General features: G+C 36.7%; 1 protein-coding gene and 1 long non-coding RNA gene across 11 annotated transcripts in view; one reads left to right on the top strand and one right to left on the bottom strand.

The window, feature by feature from the left end:
• doc2b (double C2-like domains, beta) overlaps nt 1–26,204 on the bottom strand; it is a 408,709-nt gene that overhangs the window by 164,146 nt on the left and 218,359 nt on the right. For all 10 annotated transcript variants that reach the window (XR_015492002.1, XM_087254531.1, XM_087254537.1 and 7 more), the window contains one exon: nt 25,600–25,785. Coding sequence is in view for 9 of the 10 variants with exons in the window: in XM_087254531.1 (XP_087110657.1) it covers nt 25,600–25,785 (186 nt within the window). In the remaining variant the exon portion in view is untranslated. The remainder of the gene's footprint in view (nt 1–25,599; nt 25,786–26,204) is intronic.
• On the top strand, nt 10,775–13,920 carry LOC147844452 (uncharacterized). Its single transcript, XR_015492182.1, has 2 exons — nt 10,775–13,197; nt 13,872–13,920. It is a non-coding gene; the product is annotated as an uncharacterized LOC147844452 (long non-coding RNA).

Raw genomic sequence — 26,204 nt, 5'->3', positions numbered from 1 at the left:
AATGTAAATGTACAAATGGAATCAAACATTTAACATGTCAAAGATGCCAAAAGGATACAATTTTTCTCATGTAAAGCTCATATGCCTCATGTAAAAAAAGAGAAGTAAAAGAAGAGATGAGTTGAAGTAATAAAGGAATGACGTGTGTGATAATGGGGTGGGAAAAATAATAAGCTTGCGCTTCATCCTTCTCCATTTCAACCATGATGAAATGTATTTTGTTTACAGAATTGTTTTGCATTTGATTTTTCATTTCGAAACAAATAAATCAAATCAAATCAAATCCCGAAAAAGTATTTTCCTGTATTTCTCACATATTTTCAATCTTTCTATGAAGGGTGGCAATAAACATTAAAGAGCCGATCTTCTCTATACGCAAATCCTATTGCAGAGACACCAGGGGATGCCCTTTGCTCTTAAATGTGACTTAGAAAAAACACTTAGAAATAAATATAAAATCAGCGGGATTCCCTTCCTTTTTATTAAAGGCGTCGTTGCCCCTCCTATGCAATCCTCAAAACAGTCAGTTCATGTATCAGTGCATGACTGTCAGATGCGCTTTATAGTAATAAATAGAAGCTGTTTCCTAAATGGATTCTATAAATGCGGTTTAAAGCAGAGCGAAAGTGGACACTGGGTTTTGGGTGCGTGTTTGAACAGATATATACACATAATAATAACAATAACAATAATAATAATAATAAAAATAATAATAATAATAATAATAATAATAATAATAATAATAACAATAATAATAATAATAATAATCATAATAATTTAGTGGGTTTTCTTTTAACCACACAAATTTAGTCTTAAATAAGCATAAAAAGTTAGGAAAGCAATCGAAATTGGGGGCTTAGGATTGAGATATCCCTTATTTTCACATCCCTATGTTGCCAGGTATGTTTCACATTCATAACGAAGCTTTTTTCCTCATGAATGTAAAAACGTAAAACACAATCAATCATTTTTGTTCTAAAGAGAACCGACTCTTATCCTTTTGATAAGGTTTATTTCTTTTGGGTTGTGCAGTTTAATTCACAGAATTTCTACTAAGTATGCTGTAGATCGGAAACTTGCTGACTTTTTTGGTCACATCCATATCGCATGTTTATTTTCCTTACTTAATTTTTTTTTAAACATTTTTTTTACAGATTGATATTTTTCTGATTCCATAATTCTGTGGTTAGTTGTTTTAGAAAACATAAACAGATGTTTCAATATAATGTTAACATATACTTTCTCTGTGAATGTATGTTTTGAATTTTTACTGCAAATGTCACATCCGTAACACTGGAATTCCTCATAATGTGTGTGAATGTAGAAAAGGATTAATCCAGAAATGCAAAAGTCAAAAGTGAGTTTAAACTGGAATAAGAGCAGGATTTACACAAAGCGCAAGGCTCGCTGTACTGTGGAATCTAATGAATGAACCGCAGCAGTAGTTCTTAGTATTTTTGACTCAAAGGCTCAGTGTTGTCCAACACAATATTTGAAGGCCACTTCACAGAAAATGAGAGTATTGAAATTAAATTAACCATCATTAATTCAGTGAATAAAGAAATCTCTAAAACAGTTTTATGGGTAAATCGATTTGGACAAAATGTCATTAGTAAGTGTCATGTGAAGTTTTGCTTGAAACTAGGCCAGGACTAAATCAACTTTTTTTTTTTTACTGAATGGCTTCAAAATGTATTGCCCATTATTAAGCGCTAAACTAGAGAGGCAGCAAAAGATTGATTCCTATTGGTTACAGAATGTTTTTAAGGGATAGTTGACTCATTCATTCATCATTTTCCTTTGGCTTGGTCTATGACTTTATCAGAGGTCGCCACAGTGGAATGAACCAGCAAATTTTCTGGCATATGTTTTGTGTAGCGAATGCCTTTCCAGCCACGAACCAGTACTGGGAAACACCCATACACACACACTCATACATGGCCAATTTAGTTTATTTAATTCACCTACAGCGCATGTGTTTGGACTGTGGTGGAAACCAAAGCACTCGGAGGAAATTCACAGGAACACAGGGAGAACAACTCCACACAGAAATGACTCAAACCAGAGACCTTCTTACTGTTAGGCGACAGTGCTAACCACTGACTCAAATATGGATATATGGATATTCTGTTTTCATTTACTAAATCTTGGCTTGTTCCAAACTAATTTGACAAGTTTGTTCTGTTGAACACAAAAGAAGACTGAAGAATGCTGGAAACATGTAACCATTGATATTCTTAGTGGGAAAACAAATAATATGGAAGTCATTGGTAACCAGGGTTCTTCCAAATATCTTATTTTGCATTCAACAGAATTTTTGAGGGCACTATCCCTTTAAGCAGTTATGTTGTTATGTTTTTAAAAATCGTGTAATAGACATTGCCACTATATTGTCTTCACACAAAAGAACTGTGTACATATACTGTATGAAAGACATGAAGCAGAGAGTGAATGTGGGTTCATTTTTTTGCAAATTGTCGCTACAAAAATGAACAATTCCCAGTCTGAGGACATGAACAGCACTATTGCAATGATCATGCATGTTAACATACAGGTATAGAAAATAATAGAGTAAAAAGTAATGCTTTGGAATAGAAAAAAAAAATTCTGTTCATCAGCTAATAAACTTTTATCAGCAGCAGGGTGGATTGCTGTAATAGACTCCTCACTGGCCTTCACAAAAAAACAATCAGACAGTTGCAGCTCATCCAGAACGCTGACCAGAACCAGAAAATGAGAGCACATTAAACCTGTCCTCAGCTCTTTACACTGGCTCCCAGTTACATTCAGAATAGATTTTTAAGTATTATTACTTTTACTAATCAATAAAAGGCCTAAGACCTCAATACATTACCAATATGCTCACTGAATACAAACCTAACAGATCACACAGATCATTAAGATCAAGTAAATTAGAAACTCCAAGTTTCAGTCAAAGCAGAGTGAATCCGCTTTCAGCTACTGTGCCCTGCTGCTGGAATCAGCTTCCAGGAATGATCAGATGTGCTCCAACATTAGGCACATTCAAGCGAGACTGAAAACCCATCTGTTTAGCTGTGCATTTACTGAATGAGCACTGTGCTACGTCCCACAGATCACACTACGTCTTTCTTTTGTTTTTCATTCTTTTATTACCTGTTTTAACACATTTTAATCATTTTTATCTGTTTTAATCATTTTTATTTTCTTGTTTCTTTTATTTTTGTTTATGTAAATTACTGTAAATAGCAGAATCAGGCACATATAATGAATTATAAATATAACAAATGCCGTAACACTTATAAAGTTGAAAAACTGAAGATTTGAGGTGAAGGTCTGAACATAAATCATCCATATTCTAACCTCAACCTTCTAGCTAAAACATAACTTGAAACAAAAGCTAATGATGCCTTAAGTCTGGGGTGTCCAAACTCGGTCCTAGAGGGCCGGTGTCTTGCATATTAATTCGAACCCCAATTAAACACTCCTGAACCAGCTAATCAAGCTTTTTCTAGGTACACTAGAAACTTCCAGGGAGGTGTGTTGAAGGAAATTGCAGCTAACCTATGCAGGACATCTGCCCTTCAGGAACAAGTTTGGACACCCCTGCCTTAAGTCAACATCTAAAGCACAGATATATTATTTAAAGAGACAGTTCACCCTACAAAATGATAATACAATTAACCATTTACTCATGTGGATCTTAATCTTTATAGGTTTCGTTTTTAGATGAACATCAAGTCAAATATTAAGAAGAAAGTTGAAAACCAGGGGGCAGCACGATAGCACTGTAGCCCCACAGCAGGAAGGTTGTTGGTTCAAGTCCCGACTGGGTTAGTTGGCAAACATTGAATAAAAATGGCATTTCAAAGCACTTCAAAGGAACTTTAAAAGGAGATGTATGAGGATTTCAACCATTCTCCTTGATATCAGACATCTGGGGAAGGACTTGATGAAGAGTCCTCATGTTCATCCCACATCAATTCCTCCTGTATGCCATTCATCCAGTCAGACACTTAATCACTGGATCGCAAACATAAGAGCCAGGATTTCCATTGGGTGCTCTCTGAGCTGCGAGACTGGCAGTTCACTGTACACCATTAGTGTCCAGCTAAAGCTCCGGCGTTTTGGCTGAGGCTGAGAGGATTAGTCAGGGAAGCTCTAGTGGATCATGGAGCCCTAATGGTCCTGCTGGGGACTGTTAGAGCGACATGCAGATTTCATACTGAACAGCATTGAAACTATTTACTGACACTAGATTACACTGACAGCCATGACAGAGTGAGAGATCTCTTTCACTCAACAGATTTATCAACACATATTTGCTCCCTGCCAATAAAAAACAGATCCAAAACATCAGTCTGTGTGTCTCCAAGTAACATACAGTACACTCAGTGGGTCCATGCTGAATCCAAATGGAATCATTACACTGAAAAGGGAAATATAGTTATTCAGATCATAGATTTGAAATATTTTAGCTTCCACAGACCCCCAAATATAATCTACTTCTTGTGAGGTACCCCAACCTTAAAGGTAAATGGTATCTACATTTATTTATTTATTATTATTTTTTGTATAAAGACACAATTTATACTTTTCTAAAAGGGTCTAAAATATTTTTGGGAAGATATATACTTTTTAGGCGAAGCAGTGGCGCAGTAGGTAGTGCTGTCGCCTCACAGCAAGAAGGTCGCTGGGTCGAACCTCGGCTCAGTTGGCATTTCTGTATGGAGTTTGCATGTTCTCACTGCGCTCGCATGGGTTTCCTCCGGGTGCTCCGGTTTCCTTACAGTCCAAAGACATGCGGTACAGGTGAATTGGGTAGGCTAAATTGTCCTTAGTGTAGGAGTGTGTGTGTGTGCATGTGTGTGTGGATGTTTTGCGGAGATGGGTTGCGGCTAGAATGGCATCCGCTGCATAAAAACTTGCTGGATAAGTTGCCAGTTCATTCCGCTGTGGTGACCCCGGATTAATAAAGGGACTAAGCCGACAAGAAAATGAATGAATGAATATACTTTATATTAAATCATTTTTGTACTCACTATAGTATTGTATATATTCATTTCTTAGTCACACTTTATAACACGATTCAATTAGTTTATGTTAGTTAATGTATTTACAGAAATGATCTAAGATTCAACAATACTTGCACAGCGTTTATTAATCATGGTAAAAAAATGTATTATAATAAAATAATAAAATAATAAAATATTAATTATAGTTCAAATTTTACTAACTATTAAAAAAAGTTGTGCTTTTTAACATTAGTTGAGAGCAGTAAGTTGTGCCGAGTTCAGACTGCATGATTTTTAAAGTAATCACGTCACAGATGTTTACACACTGCATGACTATCTGGGCTAGCGTTCTGCCGATGCTGTGTTTACACTGTAGGATGGATCAGCGACAAGGGGTTTCACACTGCATGACTTTGCAATAGGAGAATTGCCGACAACTTTGTTCCAGTCCACATGTACTTGAAAAATGTACTTTTTTTGCTCACCTGTGTTTTGAGGAGAATTAGCCATTTCTTCTCAACTTTTTTTCCTGACCCAGTAGTGGTATTGCTCAGGTGACATGTCAAACAGACACGAGTGCTCCTGCCAAATTTAGCATTTTTTCAAATATAAAAGAATTAAAATTTAACATGTGGGCTAATAAGTTTGACTATTACTGTATTTTACAACCTCTTGAGCTTATCCTACAATATATTTTTAGTGTTTTTATTGTGTTGAAGATCTAATGTCTGTGTCATACAGCCGACAGGTCAGATAAAAGTTAATCCTTTATTAATGTGAGGACAGAGGAAAAATGGACAGGCCTGAACCAAAAATCAAACGTATTCACCCAAAGAAAATAAAGATAAATGAGAGTATTATAGAGATGCCATATCTGACTCGAGGTACTGGACAGCTGCCGAGCGACTGGAAAATAAAGAGAAATAATGGTACAAAGCAGCCAGTGATTAACATCATCATCAATGAACAAAAGCCGAACGCTTCAGGGTAAAAGTCTTAACAGAGCTGTATTTCTATGTTGTGTTTTTCAGCATTGTTAAAAAAGCTGATTGTGTTAATGATCTCTGAAAGCATGCATTGTATGACATTTTTCCATTCTTCATTCTCGTCTGTCAACAACTGCTTGTGTTAGTCTGTCAGCGAGCTTTCTCAATACACACAGAGATGTGACATACACAACAAGCAAATGGAAAAAAAACAGACAACTCTGTCAATGCTAGCCACAGATGGCAGACAGGACAGACACATCACTGTGATCTATCCACAGAGGAGAAGAAAGATGGAAAGGAGAGGAAAGGAAAGGATAGTAAGTGAAGGAGAGAAAAGAAAAGGAAAGGGAATGAAATAAAGGGAAGGGAAAGGAAAAGGTTACAAAAACTGAAAGAAATAAGTGATAGCAAAACAAAAAGTAATGTGGAAAAAAAGAAAACCAAAAGAAGAGAAATAAATAACAAAAGCATTAGAAGAAAGGCATTGAAGATGACAGGAAATAAGGGATAGAAAAGAAACAAAAAACTGAAAAAGATAAAGAATAGGACAGGAAAAGTAACGAAAAGCAAACAGAAAGGAAATGAGAAGAAAGGAAAAAGGAAAGGACAAAAAAAGGAAAGAAAGAAAGAAAGAAAGAAAGAAAGAAAGAGAGAAAGAAAAGGAAAAAGGAATGAAAAAAGGGAGAAAAGGAAAGTAAAGGAACGAACATAAAATGAAATGGAAAATGAAAGGACATGAAAGAAATGGGGGAAGTGAAAGGAAAGAAAGGAAAGGTATGAAATGAAAAAAATGTAAAGGGGAATGAAAGGACAGGACAGGAAAGGAAAGGGAAAAGGAAAGGAAATAGAAAATGATAAAAAGCGGGAAAAAAAAGGAATGGAAAGGGAATAGGAGAGGACAGGATGGGAAAGAACAGAAAGGGAAATGATAATAAAAAGATAGGAAGGAAAAAAAGAACAGAAATGGAAAATAAGGAACGGAAAAGGGAAGAAAAGGAAAGAAAAGGAACAAACAAAAAAAGGGAAAAGGAAAGGAAATGAAGGAAAAAGGGGAAGTGAAAGGAAGGAAAGTTATGAAAATGAAAGAAATGTAAAGGGGAATGAAAATAAGGGAAAGGGAAAATAAGGAAAGGAAAGAACAGGAAAGGAAGAAACAGGAAAGGAAAGGGAAAAGGAAAAGAAAAGAAAATGAAAAATGGGAAGGAAAAGAAAGAAAAGAAATGGGAAAAGGAGAGGACAGGAAGGGAAAGAATAGAAAAGGAAGGATCAGGAAAGGAAACTATAATGAAAGGATAGAAAAGGAAAGAAAAAAAGGGAAAAGGAAAATAAATAAAAAAGAAAGAAAGAAAGAAAGAAAGAAAGAAAGAAAGAAAGAAAGAAAGAAAGAAAGAAAGAAAGAAAGAAAAAGGAACTAGAAGAGAAGGAAAGTTAAGATAAGGAAAAGAAAGGAAATAAAAGCAAAAGGGAGAGGGCAGGAATGAAAAATAGAAAGAAAATGGAAGAAAAGGACATGACAGGAAAGGAAAGCAAAGGGAAAATGAAAGGAAAGGAAAGGGAAGAAAATGAAAGGAAAAAAGGAAGGGAAAGAAAAGGCCAGGACAGGAATGGAAAGGGAAATGAAAGAAAAGAAAATGAAAAAGGAGAGGAGAGGAAAGGAAAGGACAGAAAGAAGAATAAAAAGGAAAAGAAAAGCAAAACAAAGGCAAAAGGACAGGAAAGAAAAGAAAGGGAAAAAGGGAAGGAAATGCAAAAAAGGAAATCAAAGAAAAGAAAAGAAAAGGGAAAAGGAAATGAAATGAAAGCAAAAAAAGAGAAAGGGATAGGACGAGACAGAAAAGGGAAAAAGAAAGGAAAAAAGAAAAGCAAAGGAAATTACAAGAGGAAAAGACATGAAAGAAAAAGAAAAGGAAAAGGAAGTAAAAAGTAGGTAAGGAAAGAAAAAAAGGAAAAGGAAAAGACAGGAAAGGAAAGGAAATGGAAAATGAAAGGATAGGAAAGGACAGTAAGAGAAAAAGGGAAGGGAAAGGGAAATGGAAAGGGAAATTAAAGGAAAGGGAATGGAAAGGGAGAGAACAGGAACAGAAAGAGGAAAGGACAGGATGAGTAAAAAAGGAAGGGAAAGGGAAAGAAAAGGAAAAGAAAGGAAGGAAAAAGGGGAAAGCAAAGGTAAGTGTAAGAGACATTAAACAGGAAACAAAAAATAGAAAAAAGGAAAGGAAAAAGTAAGGAAACCAAGAAAACAAATAGGTGGACACTGAAAAGAAAAAGCTGTTAAAACAGGAAAGATACAAGGAAGAAAAAAACTCATAAGTAAAATGAAAGTAATCAGTGACAAAAACAAAAACCAAACACACAAGGAAAATGTGCAGTAGAAAAGAAGTAGAATGTAAAGTAAGAAAAGGAAGAAAAATAAAAAAAGAAAGGAAAGAAAGCAAAAAATATACACGGGACTAAAGGGAACATAAAGAAAATAAAGAAAGGAAACACAAATACAGAGTAACAGAAAAAGTTGCATAGAAAGAAAAAGAAAACAAACAAACACACAAAAGAAAGGTCAGAGAAAAGTAATGGAAAAGTACAGGGATGGAGAAGTGAAGGGATGAGGAAAAAACAGAAAAAAGTGAGTAAAAGAAAACAATGTCCACTTGTTTTCCACAATTCTGTAGTATTCAGTGTATAATACAACTCCAGCACTAAGCAAGCAAACATGCCATGTTTTTTTTTGACAGCCAAGTCCCATCTAGAAAAGGCCACAGGCAAAAATACAGTGAACGCCTCTGGTTATCTGTTATCTGACGACAGCTTGCAGATAGGCTCTTTAATAGGATTCGACAGAAGGTTGTAGCCTGCTTTCAGGAAATCCTCCCCCTCTTATACCTGAGCGTGCCTTCGCTTTATGTGTCACAGGACTGACCATATAATCTGGGCCAGAACGGCTATAATAACATATATCTGCCACCTGATGATGATTCATAATTGTGGAGATCGGTATGATGAAAGTAAAAGTTCACCCTAACAGGAAAATTCACTCATCATTTACTCTCTCCAAATAGTGCGAACCTGGTTAAATCAGATTTTCTTTTCTGTACACTGTAAAAAATGCCGGGGTCCACACACTTTATTCATGTTGTCCCAATACAAATCGACTGAGATGACTTAACAATCAAAAGTGGATTGGACATAAAACAAGTTCAAGAATTGAGTTGTTACAGCTCATTTTAAATAAGTTTGAACAAGCAGCAAAGTCATTTGTTGATGACAAAACAAGATATTTTGAAAAATGTTAGACTCCCATATTTTGAACTGTTCATTTCGAATATCAGTTTTCAACATTCTTCAAAATATCTTCTTTTGTGTTCAATAGGAACTTTTCATTTAAACAGTTTGGATTAATCGTAGGCCAATGTTTGTTAACTATTTACCAACATGATTTATCATTAACAAAGCATTTGTTAATGGAATTGAGAACCTTTTCGTAAAGTGTACACAATTCCAACATTTCCTAATGCTTTACTAACCTTCATTCTACACTTTAGCCCCTTTCACACATACAGACCTTTTCAGAAAATTACCGGCAATTTTTCGGGAAGGTGTGTATGTGTGAACAGGCCATTTTTGAAAATACTGGTAAATTTGTTCTGGCTATTTTCTGGAAAGAGAAGTTGTAACATTACCGGTAAATAGCCGGTAATTATTGCTGAACAAAGTCGTTGTTTACTGTTAGATCATGTTTACTAATGAATTAGCTAACACATAAATAAATGTTGGATTACACTTAATTTTAATCGTTCGTTTGTTAAATTTAAGTTGCATTGCATCTACATGCCAACTAATTCTCTTTAGATTATCAGTAGACTGTTAAGTTGGGGTTTGGGTTGGAGTTAGGGTTAGTGCAAGTTGACATTCACTTGCAAAGTTTCTTATAGTCAGTAAAATGTCTGTTAAAGGACTGTTAAATGTCAGTATTTACAGATATTAAGCAGATAGTCTAATGATACTCAAATGGACCATCAAAATAAAGTGTTACCAAATGTTTAGTTAGCATTAATAATGGTTAAGTAATGCTTAATAGATGTGTTATTCATTGTTAGTTCATGATAATGCGTAAACTAATGCACGCTTACTGTAAAGTGTTACCACAATAATTGAATGTGTCATCCTAATCAGCTTAAAGCATCTATCTTGTTTTAAATGGTCAAATGAGGATTGATCTCTGACTTGTTATATCCTGAAAATAAATAAATAAACTCTTCCATGGTGCTCTACAGGACGCCATTAATGAACTTGTGATCAGATGTGATTTGATTGGACTAAGTTGGGGGCTGCTCAGTTGGTGTTGCACTTTTCTCTATTAATTAACATCCAAGATGACAAAAAACACATCAGATGATGCTATACTTGGTGTCTGGCCTTCATCATGCTAATCCACCAATATGGCAACAGCTCAAGCGAGTTCTCACTGCAGGGAGTGTGTTTGCGTGCATGTTTATGTGTGTGTTACAGTAGTAGTAAGGCAGACCATATTTCCAATTGTTAGTACTCAATGCACGCTTGTAGAAATTAAACATTGGACTTGTAGGTCTATATTATGCAGAACTGTTTATTATGTTTACAATGAGTAAGTAAATGAAGTACACAAAAAAAAAAAAAGATTTCTGCAAAATTGTTGCAAACCTATTTATATGATTTGGATTTAAACAATCAAAATAAATTTACTAACAATCAACTTACTTTGTTTAAATTCAGCCCAAATCCATTGTTTACAGCCACTTGTCCGTTTTATTATTTTTTGAAAGTACAAGGAATCATCTTTAAATCCTTTTTTTTTCAGTTCAGTTTTTTTAAATCAAGTTTTCACACTGTTATTGTTTGGTGTAGTAACTTGTTGCTTATGACATTCTTTTTATCTTTATTCCTTCATTAATTTTCCTTTGGCTTAGTCCTTTTATTAATCAGGGGTCGCGCCACAGCACGGCTCTGTGACCTTCTTGCCATAGTAATATTTTAGTTAAGTACCAATTCTCACTATTCACTAGTGAATAATAAATAGGATACTGTCTTTTATAGCACAAATTCTTCATGATCTTATTTTACATTCCTAATCCTAACTAACATCTAAACTCAACTACTACCTTGATACCTATTAATAAGCAGCAAATAAGGAGTGTATTGAGGCAAAATTCACTGTTAATGAATTATTATTAATGAGAATTACTTTAAGATAAAATATGGCCCTACACTCTTTAGGTGAAACTTACAAACAGGGTAAAATTTACTTAAAAAATACAACAGTTTACATTTCGCTGATGATGGACAATAAATCGTGTTTGGCATGCTGTCCCGGGAGAGTACCCTGAGCCCATAAGATACTTGAGCCCGTGGTTCTCTCCTGCTTGCAGGGGAGTTTGAGCTCAGGTAGGTCTTAAGAACTCTACTGTTTATTATTGGCTAATGACAATTTAGGGATTGATATGAAGAGAAATACTGCTGATTAAGCGCTCATCTATGATGCCAGTTTGGTTTGGTTAATCACCTATGTCACATCTTTGGATTGTGGGAAGAACCCAGGGGAAATCCACGCGAGCATGATGAGAACATGAAACTTCGACTGGCCTTTTAAGCACTTGAACCAGTGACGTTCTTGCTGTGAGGCAACAGTGCTAACCACTGGGCCGTCGTGCCACCCTATTATAGGAAAGGGAGGAGGAGAGGGGTGGAAGGGGGGATTCTTCAAGACTAAGATAACTGAGGTAAGAAACTTATTTATAGTGAGTTAGGAACCATCCAAATTGTGAATCATGCATTAGCTAATGCAGGACCAGCTGTGGTCAATTATAAGTACGTGCTCCTCTCGAAATTAGCTTAAAAAATAAACTTCAAATATTGCAAAGTACACGTCAAAACTTACTCAAAGTTACTTTTACATTACCAAATAACAGGTCATTTCATACATTAAATCAGGGGTCTCAAACTCAATTTACCTGGGGGCCTTAGGAGGCAAAGTCTGGGTGAGGCTGGGCCGCATAAGGGATTTCACAAAAAAAAAAAAGTCCTCAAATGTCATTATTAACAGTTTTAATTATTTCTTCTGAACATGAAGTGTCCTGAACATTAATAAACATTGAGTGAAGATTATGAACTGTTCTTCTGAACATGGCATCTTTTGCCTACTCCTTGCTGCCAGAGACTTGACAGCGCTTCTTCTCACAAATCTGAACCACATTTGGCTTTAGAGCGGAAGCAGTTGAGACCCTCAGTATGGAACTTGGGGAGGGGGGGGGGGGTGATTGGTGCAGATCTGCAGAGTGGATGCACGTACTGATCAGCTGTGTTGTAGCGCGCGTACTCAAGAGCGGTGTTGTCGCGAGCCTACTGAAGGGCGGGACCGAAGGTGTGCCGCGTCGCGGGGGCACTTTTGATCATTTTGGAAGGGCACTTTCTATCCAAGACTAAAAAGGGCATGTGCTCTGCACAGGTTGAGCCCTATGTGTGCACGTGCCTGCCCTCACCTAAAAAAAAGGGGTATATATGTGTAAATAAAACACCCCCACCCCACTCCAGTCACATCAGTCTGTACCAGTCTGTATCTACCTATAATATATATAAGATGCAGGCTGTAGCTAGGTAGGTGGCAGGCTGCAGATAGGTAGCTAAGTGGCAGGCAGGGGCGGGAACAGCTTACCTTGGTTCTGGCCGGCGCGAGTTCCCTCCCGTCACTTCCCGCCCGTCACAGCGTCTAACAAAGAAGCGGGGTGCGTGGTGACGTCACCGGCATCCCCGCCCCTTTGTTTACACGGCGGGCTGGGAATCCCCGCTCCGCTGATTCTGTCAGTGTACAGCGGTCGGCGCGGGCCACAAAATATTGCACTGAGGGCCGCAAATGGCCCGCGGGCCGCGAGTTTGAGACCCCTGCATTAAATTGACTTTAAAAACCTGAACGAAAAATTTGCCAAAGAAATTTTCATATTTTCAATTTGAAATCCTTCAGTCAGTTAAAATAGAAAAATACCCAAATCAAATCCTTCATTACAGTAAAACAGTTAAAGACCATGTTTACACAGTTTACACAGCTTCAAACAGTTTTTGTTGTTGTTGTTTTTATTATTTATTACATTATTATTGGCAGCTTGTCTGTCGTCAACCACTTTTGTTTGACCACTGGGCATTTTATAAGACTTCCTTTTTCTATGTGCAGAATAAGGGATTCTGTTAGGGTGCTTTCACACCTGTGAATCGATTCAGTTGTTCCGAAACAGAGATTACAATTGTTACATTGTTGCTCTTTGCTCTTGGAGCGGTTCGCTTTCACACTGCAAAGTTTCTAAACGGACCAAAAGTGCTAAAACAAGTCACGTGCGAGTAAACTCTCCTCACATTGGTCAGACTGTCAGGGTTTATTTTGCAGCGTCCCGCCAAGCTGTCAGGAGAGGTGGTGGTTTGGTGGTGATTGACAGGGTGCGCGCGCGCGACATGTCTGAGGAGGAGAGACGCAGTGGGGAGGGGTGAGAAGGGTGCGCGACGATGCCTATTTGAGGGAGGGAGACGCAAGATTACCGGGAGATCATCACTCGTTTGCGGGCATCCGGAGACTCGCGAAACTTCCCGCCCTACTCATAACTCTCTCTTCATATAGCCGTAAGCCTATTACATATGCATAAAACACTGTGATACAACTGCGCTCGGATCGGATCGCTTTCTCACTGCAATCGAACCGCTCCAGGGTTCGTTTCAATCGAGCCGAGACCACCTCATTCAAGCGATCTCGGAGCGATTACTTTGGCGCGGAACAGAGCGCGATTGACCTGTTCACATATGCCAATCGAACCGCGCTAACTGGGCAAACGAGACACGTTCCGAAACAAAAGTGTAGGTGTGAAAGCACCCTTAGTTTCAATTTGTTAGTTTTTAATTAAAAAACAAAACAAAAAAAAACAATACATGTTTTTAAAATCTATTACTGTTGGCTGTCCTTAAGTGGTTGCTTAGTTTTACTCTTTCAACTCTTTTTTCATTATGGATGCTATATTAGATTACCAGTTCCACTGTATCTGCAATAATGACACAAGGTACAAAGCAAATGCTGCTCATTTTTGTGTCACATTTCCTAGAAGCATGAACACAGAAAAGGACGAGATGTCCCAGTGTCCTAATTGTGCCGGAGGGTGTCCAGTCTGATCCTTACACACACATTGTTTATGTGGGAGAGTGAAATCTATTGGAGTTATGACGCTATTAGCTTTAGATGTGCCACTAGTACCATTGTGAATGTGACTCTGGAATTGCCATAAGAGGGCTAAAAAGTGATCTGTAGATCAAATGAAATCAGCACACAACTAAATCTTCACAAACCAAACTAAACCACAGATACAGGGAGTGACCATTCAAAATGACCACCACCAGCATGTGTGACACTGCCACGCGACAAAGAGATTATGAAAATGTGTTTAGGTATAACAGCAATTTGAGAAAAGGCTGCCCAGGTGGGGATGGGATGCGAATGGACAGAAATGTACAGTAGCTGCTACTTGTAAATGAAGACAAAATAATGAAACAAAGCATTATAATTCCTAAATAAAACATTTAAAACAAGCTTTATTATCATTGTAAAGTTAAGTGCAATGAGGATTCATTTAGAAAAATACAACAAAAGAAATTAAAGACTACTAAAATGAAAGCACAAACAAACAAATAAATAAATAAAGCAGTGTTTTAGCCTAAATAATAAAGAGATGTATGGTGTTTGTCATTTTAAAGTGAAAGACAGCCAATAAATTCACTTTTTCATGTTTCAGAGCTTTCGAATCTAACTTAAGTCTTTCTAGAACCTCAACACAGGCTCATTGGAAATACGTGCCTCAGCCTAATTTGTTTTTGAAACAAATCAACACTTATGGTAAGTGTGAGGTCAACATCTTTTATTCCTTTTCACATTAATGATATTTGCAGGAATATATTATGGACAAACAAAAGATTATTATGTGCAGTTCTTTGCACAACCCCAAATAAACACCACAAAACAACTTGATGTTTATGATTTTGTAATCAAACATGTTTTTGTACAGTGTTGATTTTTTTTGTCTGAGTTTGTTTGGTTCGAGTTCGGTGAAGCACGGATCCACAAAATAGATAAAAATCAAAGTAAAATCAAGGTAAAACTACGAAGCTGCCATGGACTTTTCTCTTAGTGGTTCGCAAGTTGATCTGTGTGACAAGCTCTGCCTTCTCATTTGCATGTACAAGAAGAAAGTATATCTGACCTGTACAACAAAACGCTATCCTAAGTAGAGCATTTCAGATTTGCAAAAACATAAACTGCACCCCCTGGTGGATTTGTCATCTGAAACGTGCAAAAAAAATAAAAATAAAAATAAATAAAAAACATAGCCAGAGCAAGGTAATAATGACCTATAATAAACAGAAAAACAAGATGCTGTCATTAAAATTGTATTAAATAATATAAAATACTAGAGGTGTGTACCTACACTGGTCTCACGGTTCGGTTTAGTTACAATTATCATGCCATATAATTGGTTTAATTCAATATTACGGTGCATCACGGTGCATTGACAATGCTTTTCATCCACAATTAGATTTTATTTCCTTTACAACACATTAATAGGGACATTTGATCAACAAATAAATGATTGTTCTTGTGCAGTACTTTGCACAACACCCACATTAAAACCACAAAACTACTGGATGTCTATGTCTCGAATCAAATATGTGTGCTTTTGAAAACTTTGATTGTTGGGTTTAGGTCAGTGGTTCGCTAGGTGATCTGTACAACAAGCCCTGCCTTCTTAAGTACAAGGAGGAGGTGTATCTGACATTATTTTATTTATTTATAAATGTATTATCTGTAAATGCATCCTAAGTAATGTATTTTAGATTCACACAAATGTAGACACCGCCACCTTGTGTATTTGTCATTTGAAACATGCAATATAACATATGTGGAGCAATGTATATAACATTTTGTGAAAACTAAATAAATAAATAAATAAATAAATAAATAAATAAATAAATAAATAAATAAAGGTTCCCACTCAGCTGAATTTTCATGATTTAAAAACGAACAGAAAAAACAAGCCAATTTTATAAAAAATAGTAATAAATAATATAAAATTAGACCTTAATACTAATATTAAAAGAGTTTGAACTTGAATATCATTTTCATTCATTTAAAAGCCATTAAAAAGCAACTATGGAGAATTTTCCTCATAGTTTAAAAGAAATTAAAATAAATAAGAGAACTCTCAATTCTTTGAAGTAGTCATTTTGTAGTCAAATATCTTGAAACGTCCATTTTCCATCAAAAACTAGACATGGTATCAATTACATTTTGATAAATGTGAACCAAAATTTAACGCAACAAACAAAAGTCCTTGGTATTCCATGAAAAAAGATTTATTTAGAATACCAAGGTTTGTAATGCTTCAGCTCCCAATAATGATGGTGATGTAATATCAAACTGCAAAATCATCCATGCACACAATGATATTCTCTCTCTTGACATATTGCATTACATCTTAATCACAAGCCTCTTTAACTACATTGAAGCCTATTGACTCAATATATAAACAAGCAGTTAAAATTATGGACTAAAAGCCTATGCGCTGGCATCACTGTGAAGTTTTATGTAAGCATAATCTTTTTAGTTTTCAGTTTTATTCAATTGAATTATCTTAAATTGTTTTTTTTTTTTAATGTTTAAATAATCATGTTCCAATCCTGTTTTCTGATCTAATCAGTAGGCATCAAACCTCTCACAGAGTTACTGCTAATGATGACTGTCTAGTGTCAAAGTGTAAGACCTCCTTTGTAAAATCCTCTCTGTAAAGGGAGCCAAACTGTGGAATGATTTACCTGTTAGCCTAAAATCAGAAAGTAATATAAATATTTTTAGTAGTGTTCTTAAAAAGTGGTTAAAACCAACACAGCAGTGTTTGCACAAATAGTCTACAGTTAGTTTGTTGGATCATGTCGCCTTTGCTTTTGCCTTCAATAATTTTAGGTAAAGAATTATAATGTTGTGTATGTGTATTTATTATATTACAATTTTGTCAAGCGTCCAGTAGAAAGGTGTTGAGAATTAGCAAGTTTCCTAAAACACTTAAACAAATGCATTTGGTTGTTCAGTGTAATTGTGATGTCCATGTCAAATAAATATTAATAATGTGTATATAGACTGGAACAAAACTTTCAAAATTCCAAGATATTCCAGAAATTCCATGACCTCTAAGAACCCTGAAATGTAGGCTAAGGGATGTATTTTCAATGAGCCTGGGTTGTAAAATTCTCTGCAGGTTCACTTTGAGTCTTGCCAACTAATCCTTTAAAAGCCTATGCACTAAAAAAAGTCTAGTTCTGTTATGCAATCCAAGTAGTGATCTCTTTTAGATTGCTTTCAGTCTAATTAAGCAAAGCTCAGAAAAACAATTAACCTTCAGTGCAACTTCCCGGTAATGGCCTGTCTTAATTGCAGGGTTAATGTGTCATACCTCAACCAGGTATATTTAATGATACTTGAACCACTAATCCTCCTGAATAAAAATATGCAGTAGCATGTAACATTCCGGATTGAAACATAATCGCTTATATAACTGTCGTTTGACACAGAAACAGTCGCTCCATAATCTCTCTCTGCATCTCAGGCCCTGTTTTAGCCTCTAATAGAGTAATACAGTAGCGCATGACTAAGAAGGTGAGGTTGGATTGATCGGAGAAAGAATTATTTACTTTGTCACTTCGGAAAGGATGTTTTTTTTGCCTGTAGCTCAAAAGTGTATTAACACTCTCTTGAGGTATCCAGCTTGTTGTAATTTTGGATGCCAACATCAGCATTTACATGCATCAGAGGAGCTGAAGTGTTTACTTTATTCTATTAAAGGTAATAGTTTACCCACATATGACAATTCTGACTTCATTTACTTAATTGTATGTCATTCAAACCCCTGAGGATTTCATTGTTTTTTTTGAGAAATGAGGTCACTTTATTTTAAAGAACAATTCTCGCTATTAACAAACCATTAATTATGTCTTTCAGATCAGTAAACCCCTAGTTATTAATAAGTATTGAACTTGTTGGGTTTAGGTATTAGGTAGGATTATGGATGTAGAACATGATCATGGAAAATATGTACTTTTTTTTAACTAATAAACAACTAATACCCTAATGCTAGACAGTTAAAAAGCCACAAGTTAATAGTGAGAATTGGTCTCATGATCATGGTGATTTAAATAGTATTACAAGTTTATAGACGAAGGCATAGAGCTGAGGATCTTTGCCTGAACCCGACGGATCCTGGCGAGACCCGACAGGTTCGGGTGGGTTCCTATTTGATTTCTATCATTTTAGATGGGGTCGGGCCGGGCTTGGCTTGCGCGGTAAGTAAATGAACAGTCATGTGATGCATTTCGATTAGCCCGTGAAAGTAATCAAATCGTTTGTTACATAAAAATCCATCCCTGCAAAGGTGAAACAAATTATGACGGAGAAGTTAAAAAGAGCAAATTTTGACTGTGGTCAAGCAAGTCACCAGTTCAGAAGGAACGGTCATTCTAGCCGCCAAGGTATTTTGGTGGTTGCTCATACACTGCGTGTTACGGTAGAGCGGTAAACAGCAAGCTGACAGATAAAAATACGAGGTCACTCGCTACATTGAAACTGCTGTCATGGAAAATTAAATGGATTACCTTGGCTGGTAAAAGATGAACAAACAATCCTACCCAAAACTTGCAAAATTAGCCAGATCAGAACTCTGCATCTCGGCCTGTAGCAGCAGCAGCAGCAGCAGCAGCGAAAGGGTGTTCAGTGCTGCTAGACGCACAATCCTGAGCGCAGGACAGCGCTAAAGCCAGTAAATTCAAAAGGCCTAATGAACCTTCACAAAAACACATAGCCTAATCCTGGTGAGTAAAGGGTTTTTAAATTATAAATAATTATTATTTAACCATAAAATCATAATGTAGACAGAGTAATGTTGGCTAATGTTGACATTAGGCTAATAATGTAATGTTGGCTAATGTTGGCATTAGGGTATTCTTTTATTATGCAGCTTCACCGTCGCCTTAAGGCCAGATTAAGAAGAGAAGTGGCCAAACAAATCCAGCAGAGCCTTTATTTTAATTTCTTTATTGCCAAATACCGTCATAATTTATTTTAATTGAATTTGTTAAGAAAGACTTTTCATTGGTGTGTTGGCCAATTTAAAGGCTAAGTGTATGTACCTAGGCCTATTTAGAGTGCTGAGATGTTACGATGTTACAGAGATCTTATTTAATGTCTTTGTTCCAACTTCCAAGTGGCCTATAGCCTATACGTTTGTTATGAATAAATTATGTTAAAACATATAAATGACTCGTTCTTGAGAAAAGCCAAAAGAGCTGTGTGCCTGTGCACATTTGAATAATGTCGGGCTGTAAACGGGTTCGGGCTTCTTAAAGCTGTCAATCAAAATGTACCTGTCGGGCTCAGGCCAAATTCTGTCGGGCTCAGGTCCCATCGGGCCTAATTTTTATGGCCCGATTACAGCTCTATGAAGGCCTACCCACATTTAGATTGATCTCAACAATTTTTGTTGTTCTAAATAGAAAACCCATTATTAGTCTTTTACAGTCTAAGTACACTTGAATAAATGCCAATGTGTTAGTCTGAGCTCTAAGAACATATTTCCCTTAAATAGTCAGACAAAGAATCTCCTTCAAGGAGGTGTTTAAAGTATGTGTGTAACAACAAAAGGCATTTGCATTAAGTGGCATGTTATATCTGAAGAGTTTCTGCCTATAGGGAACAAATAATAATTTGAATAGCAGCCCACTAGGTAAAGGAGGGTGTGCCTTTACCTAGTGGGCTGCTATTCAAATTATTATTTGTATTGGTTCAAAAGATACCTGAAGTTATGTATCTGTTATTTTGATTGTCTATTTCTGAGGGAATGAGACCATTGCACCAGTCGCACTGAGACATTCGAATGATATCAAACATGATAGATAAAGTCACTTGGATTGAGATAGAACCTTCACGTTTTCAGATGACCATTCTGTGTAAGTTGGATGAAGAGGGGGGTGAGTGAACAGAAGGGTGTGCTGGAGATGCTTCAAATGTAAATCAAGGAAAAGAGAGAAGTGAACTTTCCCGTATTCCCATCTGGTGGGGTGTGGAGCCAATTGTCTCTGTGTTTTCAGCCCATACTTGTATTGTCAAAGACATTAAAGCATCTGTGGTCTCTCAAATCTTACAGTCTCTATACTAAAGTGTTACCAGAAATGCACACTAAATGTCCAAAGATATGCACTATACTGTAGGTTAATTGAATTAGCTAAATTGGCTGTAGAGTGTGTGTGTGTGAATTAGAGTGTATGGGTGTTTCCCAGTGTTGGGTTGTGGTTGTAAGGGACATGCTGGATAAGCTGGCGGTTCATTCCACTATGGTGTCCCCCAATTAATAGGGGACTAAGCTGAAAAGAAAATGAAATGAATGAATGAATGAATGAATGAAATAAGCATGAACACTGCTATAAACCTAATTTTGATAAAAACAAAACAAATATTTAAATATATGTATATATGATTACAAATGTAATAGCATGCAAGTATTTAAACAAGCATAAATAAAACATAAAAAACATGTATTTAAGTACATTGTAATAAATTATTAGTTTCAGTGTAAGTAAATATTAGTTAAGGCCACTTGATACAAAGTTTATTTAAAACAAATACAGTTTGTGTATCTTAAACATATTTGCTTCAATTAAGGATTGAGCCAAAAACTTCTAATTGTAAATTATAGTTTTTTTTTTAAATAAACATTTTTTTCTGCATGTTCCAAAAACACAAATCAAATTCACACAATGCAAGTCTTGTTCCCCGTGCTAAACAGAATGCAAACACTTTTCATTTCAATTTCTCAAAACTGCTCAGAAAGCAGCTATAACCTCATGATTACAAAGTGTTGAAATCTCGACTTTCAATTGTGAAAAACGATTAAATTCAATTTAATTCAAGCTGCTTCAGAGAAAAACCCCATAACTTTTTTTTTTTACGAAGTGTGTGCAATGATAAAGTGTTAATGCTGAAAAATCAAGGCAAACTTTAGGGTAGATAAAGACTTTCAGCCACTATGCCCCCTGCTGCTGGAATCAGCTTCCAGAAATGATCAGATGTGCACCAACATTAGGCATGTTCAAATCGAGACTGAAAACACATCTGTTTAGCTGTGCCTTTACTGTATGAGTACTGTGCTGCGTCCCACAGATTGCACTATTATGTTTTTCGTTTTCTTTTTCATCCTTTTATAACCTATTTCAACACATTTTAAATTGTTTTTATCTGTTTTTAATCATTTTTATTGTCTGCATTTTATGTCCTAAACTTGTCTTTTTTATTCCTGTTTATGTAAAGCACTTTGAATTGCCACTGTGTATGAAATGTGCTATATAAATAAACTTGCCTTGCCTTGCCTAGATCAACATCTGTAAGGTGTGAATAATCATGATACAGTAAACCTCAAACTCTGTAAACAAAACAAATTATGATAATCAAATCTGGACTTTCAAGTAAAGGAATTAACCATCATTATTCAAATACATGCTGAACATTACAAATTGTGAAGTTGAATGACTATATTACCCTTTATGCTAAAAAATCTTTTAGATGGGGTGCTAGTGGCTGTAATGCACAAGAAAAGAAACCAAAAAGCCACTCAGGCGACATCCTTACATCCTTTTTCATTTACAATCCCCCATGTGCATGTCGTGCAAGTTGCGCGCCTTCCTCACCTTCATCTTCCTTTTATCTTTAGTGACAATGGTGTAAATTCCGATATTGATTTTATCGCCCAGCCCTATTGGCCACTAAATCAAAAAGTTACAAATTGCAGTGAGACAGCCTTGAACCATCCCTTTAAATATTCCTGTCCAATCTTAATTAGCAGAGACAACTGTAAGCAAGCCATTTTTAATCAGACCTACCCTGAGAATGGACTTTTAGCATTATCAAATCAATCAGTTCATTTGAGCAACAAATCAGCATGGCTCATGCGAGTCTGAATCGCTAAAATCCAAACGATTTTCAGTCACTTCAAAAAAGCTGTCAATGCAAACGCCCCTTTAGACTGACAATTATTCCTGTGTACCTTCAGGAATATGTCACACAGCAGTGCACAGAAACCACTAGAGGTACCAAACCCTAAGGGTCTGCCTTCACAGTACAGGCCTCACGGGGGGCTTGTGGGTAATTTGAGAATTGCATCAGTCAAAGTGACTTGTTTTTCCCCAAAGCATCTGTGTTTAATTCAAGTCAACAGGTCAGCAAGGCTTTTAGCACAACTGACAGACTGGTGATAGCCGGGAATTCAAAACAGCCATCATTATAGCTGTATTTCTCACTAGGATACTACTAAACAATCAGTTGTGCATTCGCAACAGAAAAAAAAAGTGCTCAGCTAAAATTCAAGTCTGGATCCAGATCTTATTTAAGCTCTGAGACAGAAGACTGCTCTGTTTGCTATCTGTCCTGTAGTACTCGACTCAAAAACTGATTTGCCCACACAGCCGATTGCCAAATGTTTATGGAAGTTCCTTGTAATCCATCTGTTGCATTAGTGAAGCCTCAAGTTTTCTCCCTCAGAGACCGTTTTCTTCCTCTATGTTGCTCTGCTGAAATCCCCGGTGAGACGCTGCAACCATTAAATGCTCTGGCAAATTAGTGTAATTGCCTTATTTGTATTTCATGAGTCACATAACAAACATGTCAGGTTAGGATTTAATTTGTCTCTCTGTTGTGCGACTAATATGTGCATTGTGATTCAGACAACAGGCGAGAACGAGAGCACAGGAAGAGGCTTATGATTTAGAGCGACACGGTGATGAATCACGGCACAATAGCTCCATGCTAATCTATCATGAAAAACAGGCGCACCAGATCCGCGATTCCTCTGCTTTAACAGTTACACCAGCATATCTACATGTATTAGACAGAGACAAGAAAGCATGGTCATATCGGCCAGAGGGTTTCGTCAACCTGTGACATGAGCGATTGATATTGATTACTGCGGTCGACAGCAAAGCATGCAATTACACTAGGACAGAGATGCACTTCAGATCATCTTAACGTGCCACAGATTGCTCGTTGTTTCCCATCAATCTGCTTTTGGTGTCACCCCCCTCTCATCCCTCATGTTGGTTCGAATCTGTATGACATTATTTTGTGTAGAACAGAAAGCATGATACTCTGAGAAATGTCTGTTGGACGTCAGTCGGAATCAATATTGTTTTGGAGCCGCTGACTATCAATATACAATATCTTTAGTGGTGTAATAGATCCCAGATCTCATGGTTTGGATTATATTATGGTTTTTTTAGTCACAAATCAAACCTTTTATTGGGAAAAGCCAAAAAGGAGGGGAGATAAATGTAATTTGCTCTCCATGTATTGCAAAAACTGTACTGCAAGACACTTTTGGTTTTAACAAACAGAACTTATAAGCTGTCATTTTATTGAAAATAAAACAAAGAAATAATCAGCTGAATAAAAATAAATAGTAAAGTACTGTGAAAAAGTCACTGTTACTACTACTGTTTCTGATAACGCTAAATGTATAAAGTGTACATTATAATAATATATTTAATTGTATATTTAGTCTCATTTTCACTAAATGATTCAGTTATTCACTTCATGTTTAATTGCTAGAAGCATCATTTTTGAAGAGTTATGCAATGGCATATTTTTTGATGGCTGGTTGTCGCCACCTATCGGTTAAATAATGCAATTGCTGCCTACAACTTTAGTTTTTGGGCATCAAGTTAAATGCATATGACTGTGATTTTAATCTTTACCATAAACACCAGTGGTTAAATCTAAACTATAAACTGTTATCCCAGTACTTTTGTGTTACTTGACTGTTTGTAAACTAAAGACTAAATCTTAATTCTTGCATTTAATTCTTGATTTTTGCTTTTTTTTTAAACAGATTTGAATGCAGCGATTCGAAGAATTAATCAACATGTGCAAATCACGATTGTTTCTAATTTATGTTGCGTGGGTGTTGAGATCCCGATCTTTTAATGCTTAATCGTGCAGCTTACACCGAATGCTATCACGCAGGCTAAACAAGTTACAGAAAACCCCTTTAATAATCTAAGAAACCCTCTGCATCCTGAAAAACCTAACACAATTTTTTTCCCGTCATCATTATATTTTAGAGGATAAATGCTTTCATACGTGTGATTTGTGATCGTAATTTTTTTCATTAATCCGCAGGTCACATGTGTTCCGAACCATGGGTTGTGATTCGTATCAATCACATTACACCCCTAAATACTGTATCTCCTGTTATTTTTGCACATAAGAAAGAAAATCAAACAGTTTTTGAACAAATGCTTCTTTTGTGGGTAAACTTTTGGTAAACACATGTGGAACAACCCACACACAGTACATATATAGCAATATTTGCAAATAACACATATGTTCATATTGGCATTTTACATATACAAAAAATACACAATGCAAACATATATGTCAAAATATTCTGCTATTTTAATTGCAAATATGTTTATATGCGAATATATTAGCTATAATTTAATATATGTATTCATATATTGACATTATATCTGAACATATATGTACACATTAGTAATTCCAATGGTTGAAAATAATATATAAGCGTGCCATTTCCAGATATTTACAAATATATGAAAAATCCAAACATGAACTTGTGTCTCATATATGTTATTTGCATATATTTCCAAGTATCATTTCTTTTCTATATAAAAAATGTAGAACAAATGTAAAACACACATGCAACTCATGGTTTCTGCTCATTTTCTTGTGAAAAAGAACATGATTATATAATGAAAACATTCAGAAACCATGTTTCATATTCACATGTGTTCCGCTTAAGTTCCATATGCATTTCACGTGTGATTTTTAAGATGCCATTGCACATATGAAGCTTGTCTGGTTTTTCTGTAAAGCTGATTTTGCTTCAAGAATGTTTTGATATCTTCCTGATCAAAATAATGACATTTTTTGCTGCGCAGTGCGCCCTTGGCATTGCATGCAGGTCAAAGGTTAACATCTGTCACCAACAGATCAGCTCGTGCTATGCCCGAACCACCCGGGATTACTGCAGATCCAGACCCATCGTTTGTTCAGCTCTAAAGCCACTTGTGTTTCCATCAGCGCACACACGTTGAGCTCGGCACTGTATAGATTAACCCAGTCCAAGACAGAGCATGATAACGATAGAATAGCCACATGAGACCGCGGAGGCTATCTAATCTAGAGGCTGCCATGATTGAAAACTGGACATAATAGGATTTACATCTGGGACAGACAAGAGCTGCACAGATATAGATATGCAGCAGGAATTGCACCTGATGCCCACAAGAATCACTTTAAAGGTGTGCGGATCGATGAAACAAACACATTACATGATGTAATCCACATGACACTATTGCCAAAAAAACGCAAAAACAACAAGCACTTCCAGGAATTAATCAGTGGAGCTGCGCTCTCATGCATGCAGACGGAAACAAACAGGCAGAGGAATCTGAGGCAACAGTTGTCAATTCTAAAGAAAGGAAGAAAGAGAGAGTAAGAGAGAAGTACTTACTGGAGTCGTCTGAATCGTAGCCCTCCACATCCGGCTCTTCCTCTTTCTTGCTGGCCACAAGTGCAGTGGCGCCGAAGGCTTGGTCCAGGTCGTCCTCATCCCGGTTGGCATCCGCTTGTGGGCCCTCGGACTTCTGGCTGGTGGAGCTGCTCCGCAGGGAGCCAGCGCGGCTGAGGGCCGGAGGAGCTGTGGGGGGGAGACCCCGTGGGTAACGGGGGAAATAGTCAGATATCTGCTTGATTGGCTGAATGGGACCTGGACATACATCAATGGCCATGTGCTCCTGGATGCTGATGGTCGTCTTCTCGCCTTTGCGTTGTGTCATTCATGCAGCCCTTCTGAGGATGTGCCACCACCCCTGAACCCGCTGATGGGGCGGCGGGTGGTAGCAGTAAACAAATAAAAAAAAAGAAGAAGAAAAAGAAAAAAAGAAAACAAGATTCAAAAGTAGAGTCTTCTTGGTTCTGGTAATCTCTGAAAAGCAACTGAGCGTGCCTTAGTGTGTGAGTGTATGTGTGTGTATGTGTGTGTGTATGTGTGTGTGTGAGTTTGCGATCGCAGCGGCGGGCTACATGAGAGACTGCGGGCTGCTCCAGCTTACTGTG

Source organism: Danio rerio, chromosome 5 (genome assembly GCF_052040795.2).
Source record: "Danio rerio strain M-AB ecotype USA chromosome 5, GRCz13ab, whole genome shotgun sequence".
Lineage (NCBI taxonomy): Eukaryota > Metazoa > Chordata > Actinopteri > Cypriniformes > Danionidae > Danio > Danio rerio.
The sequence above is the reverse complement of the archived record's forward strand: the minus strand, read 5'-3'. Positions and strand labels throughout refer to the sequence as shown.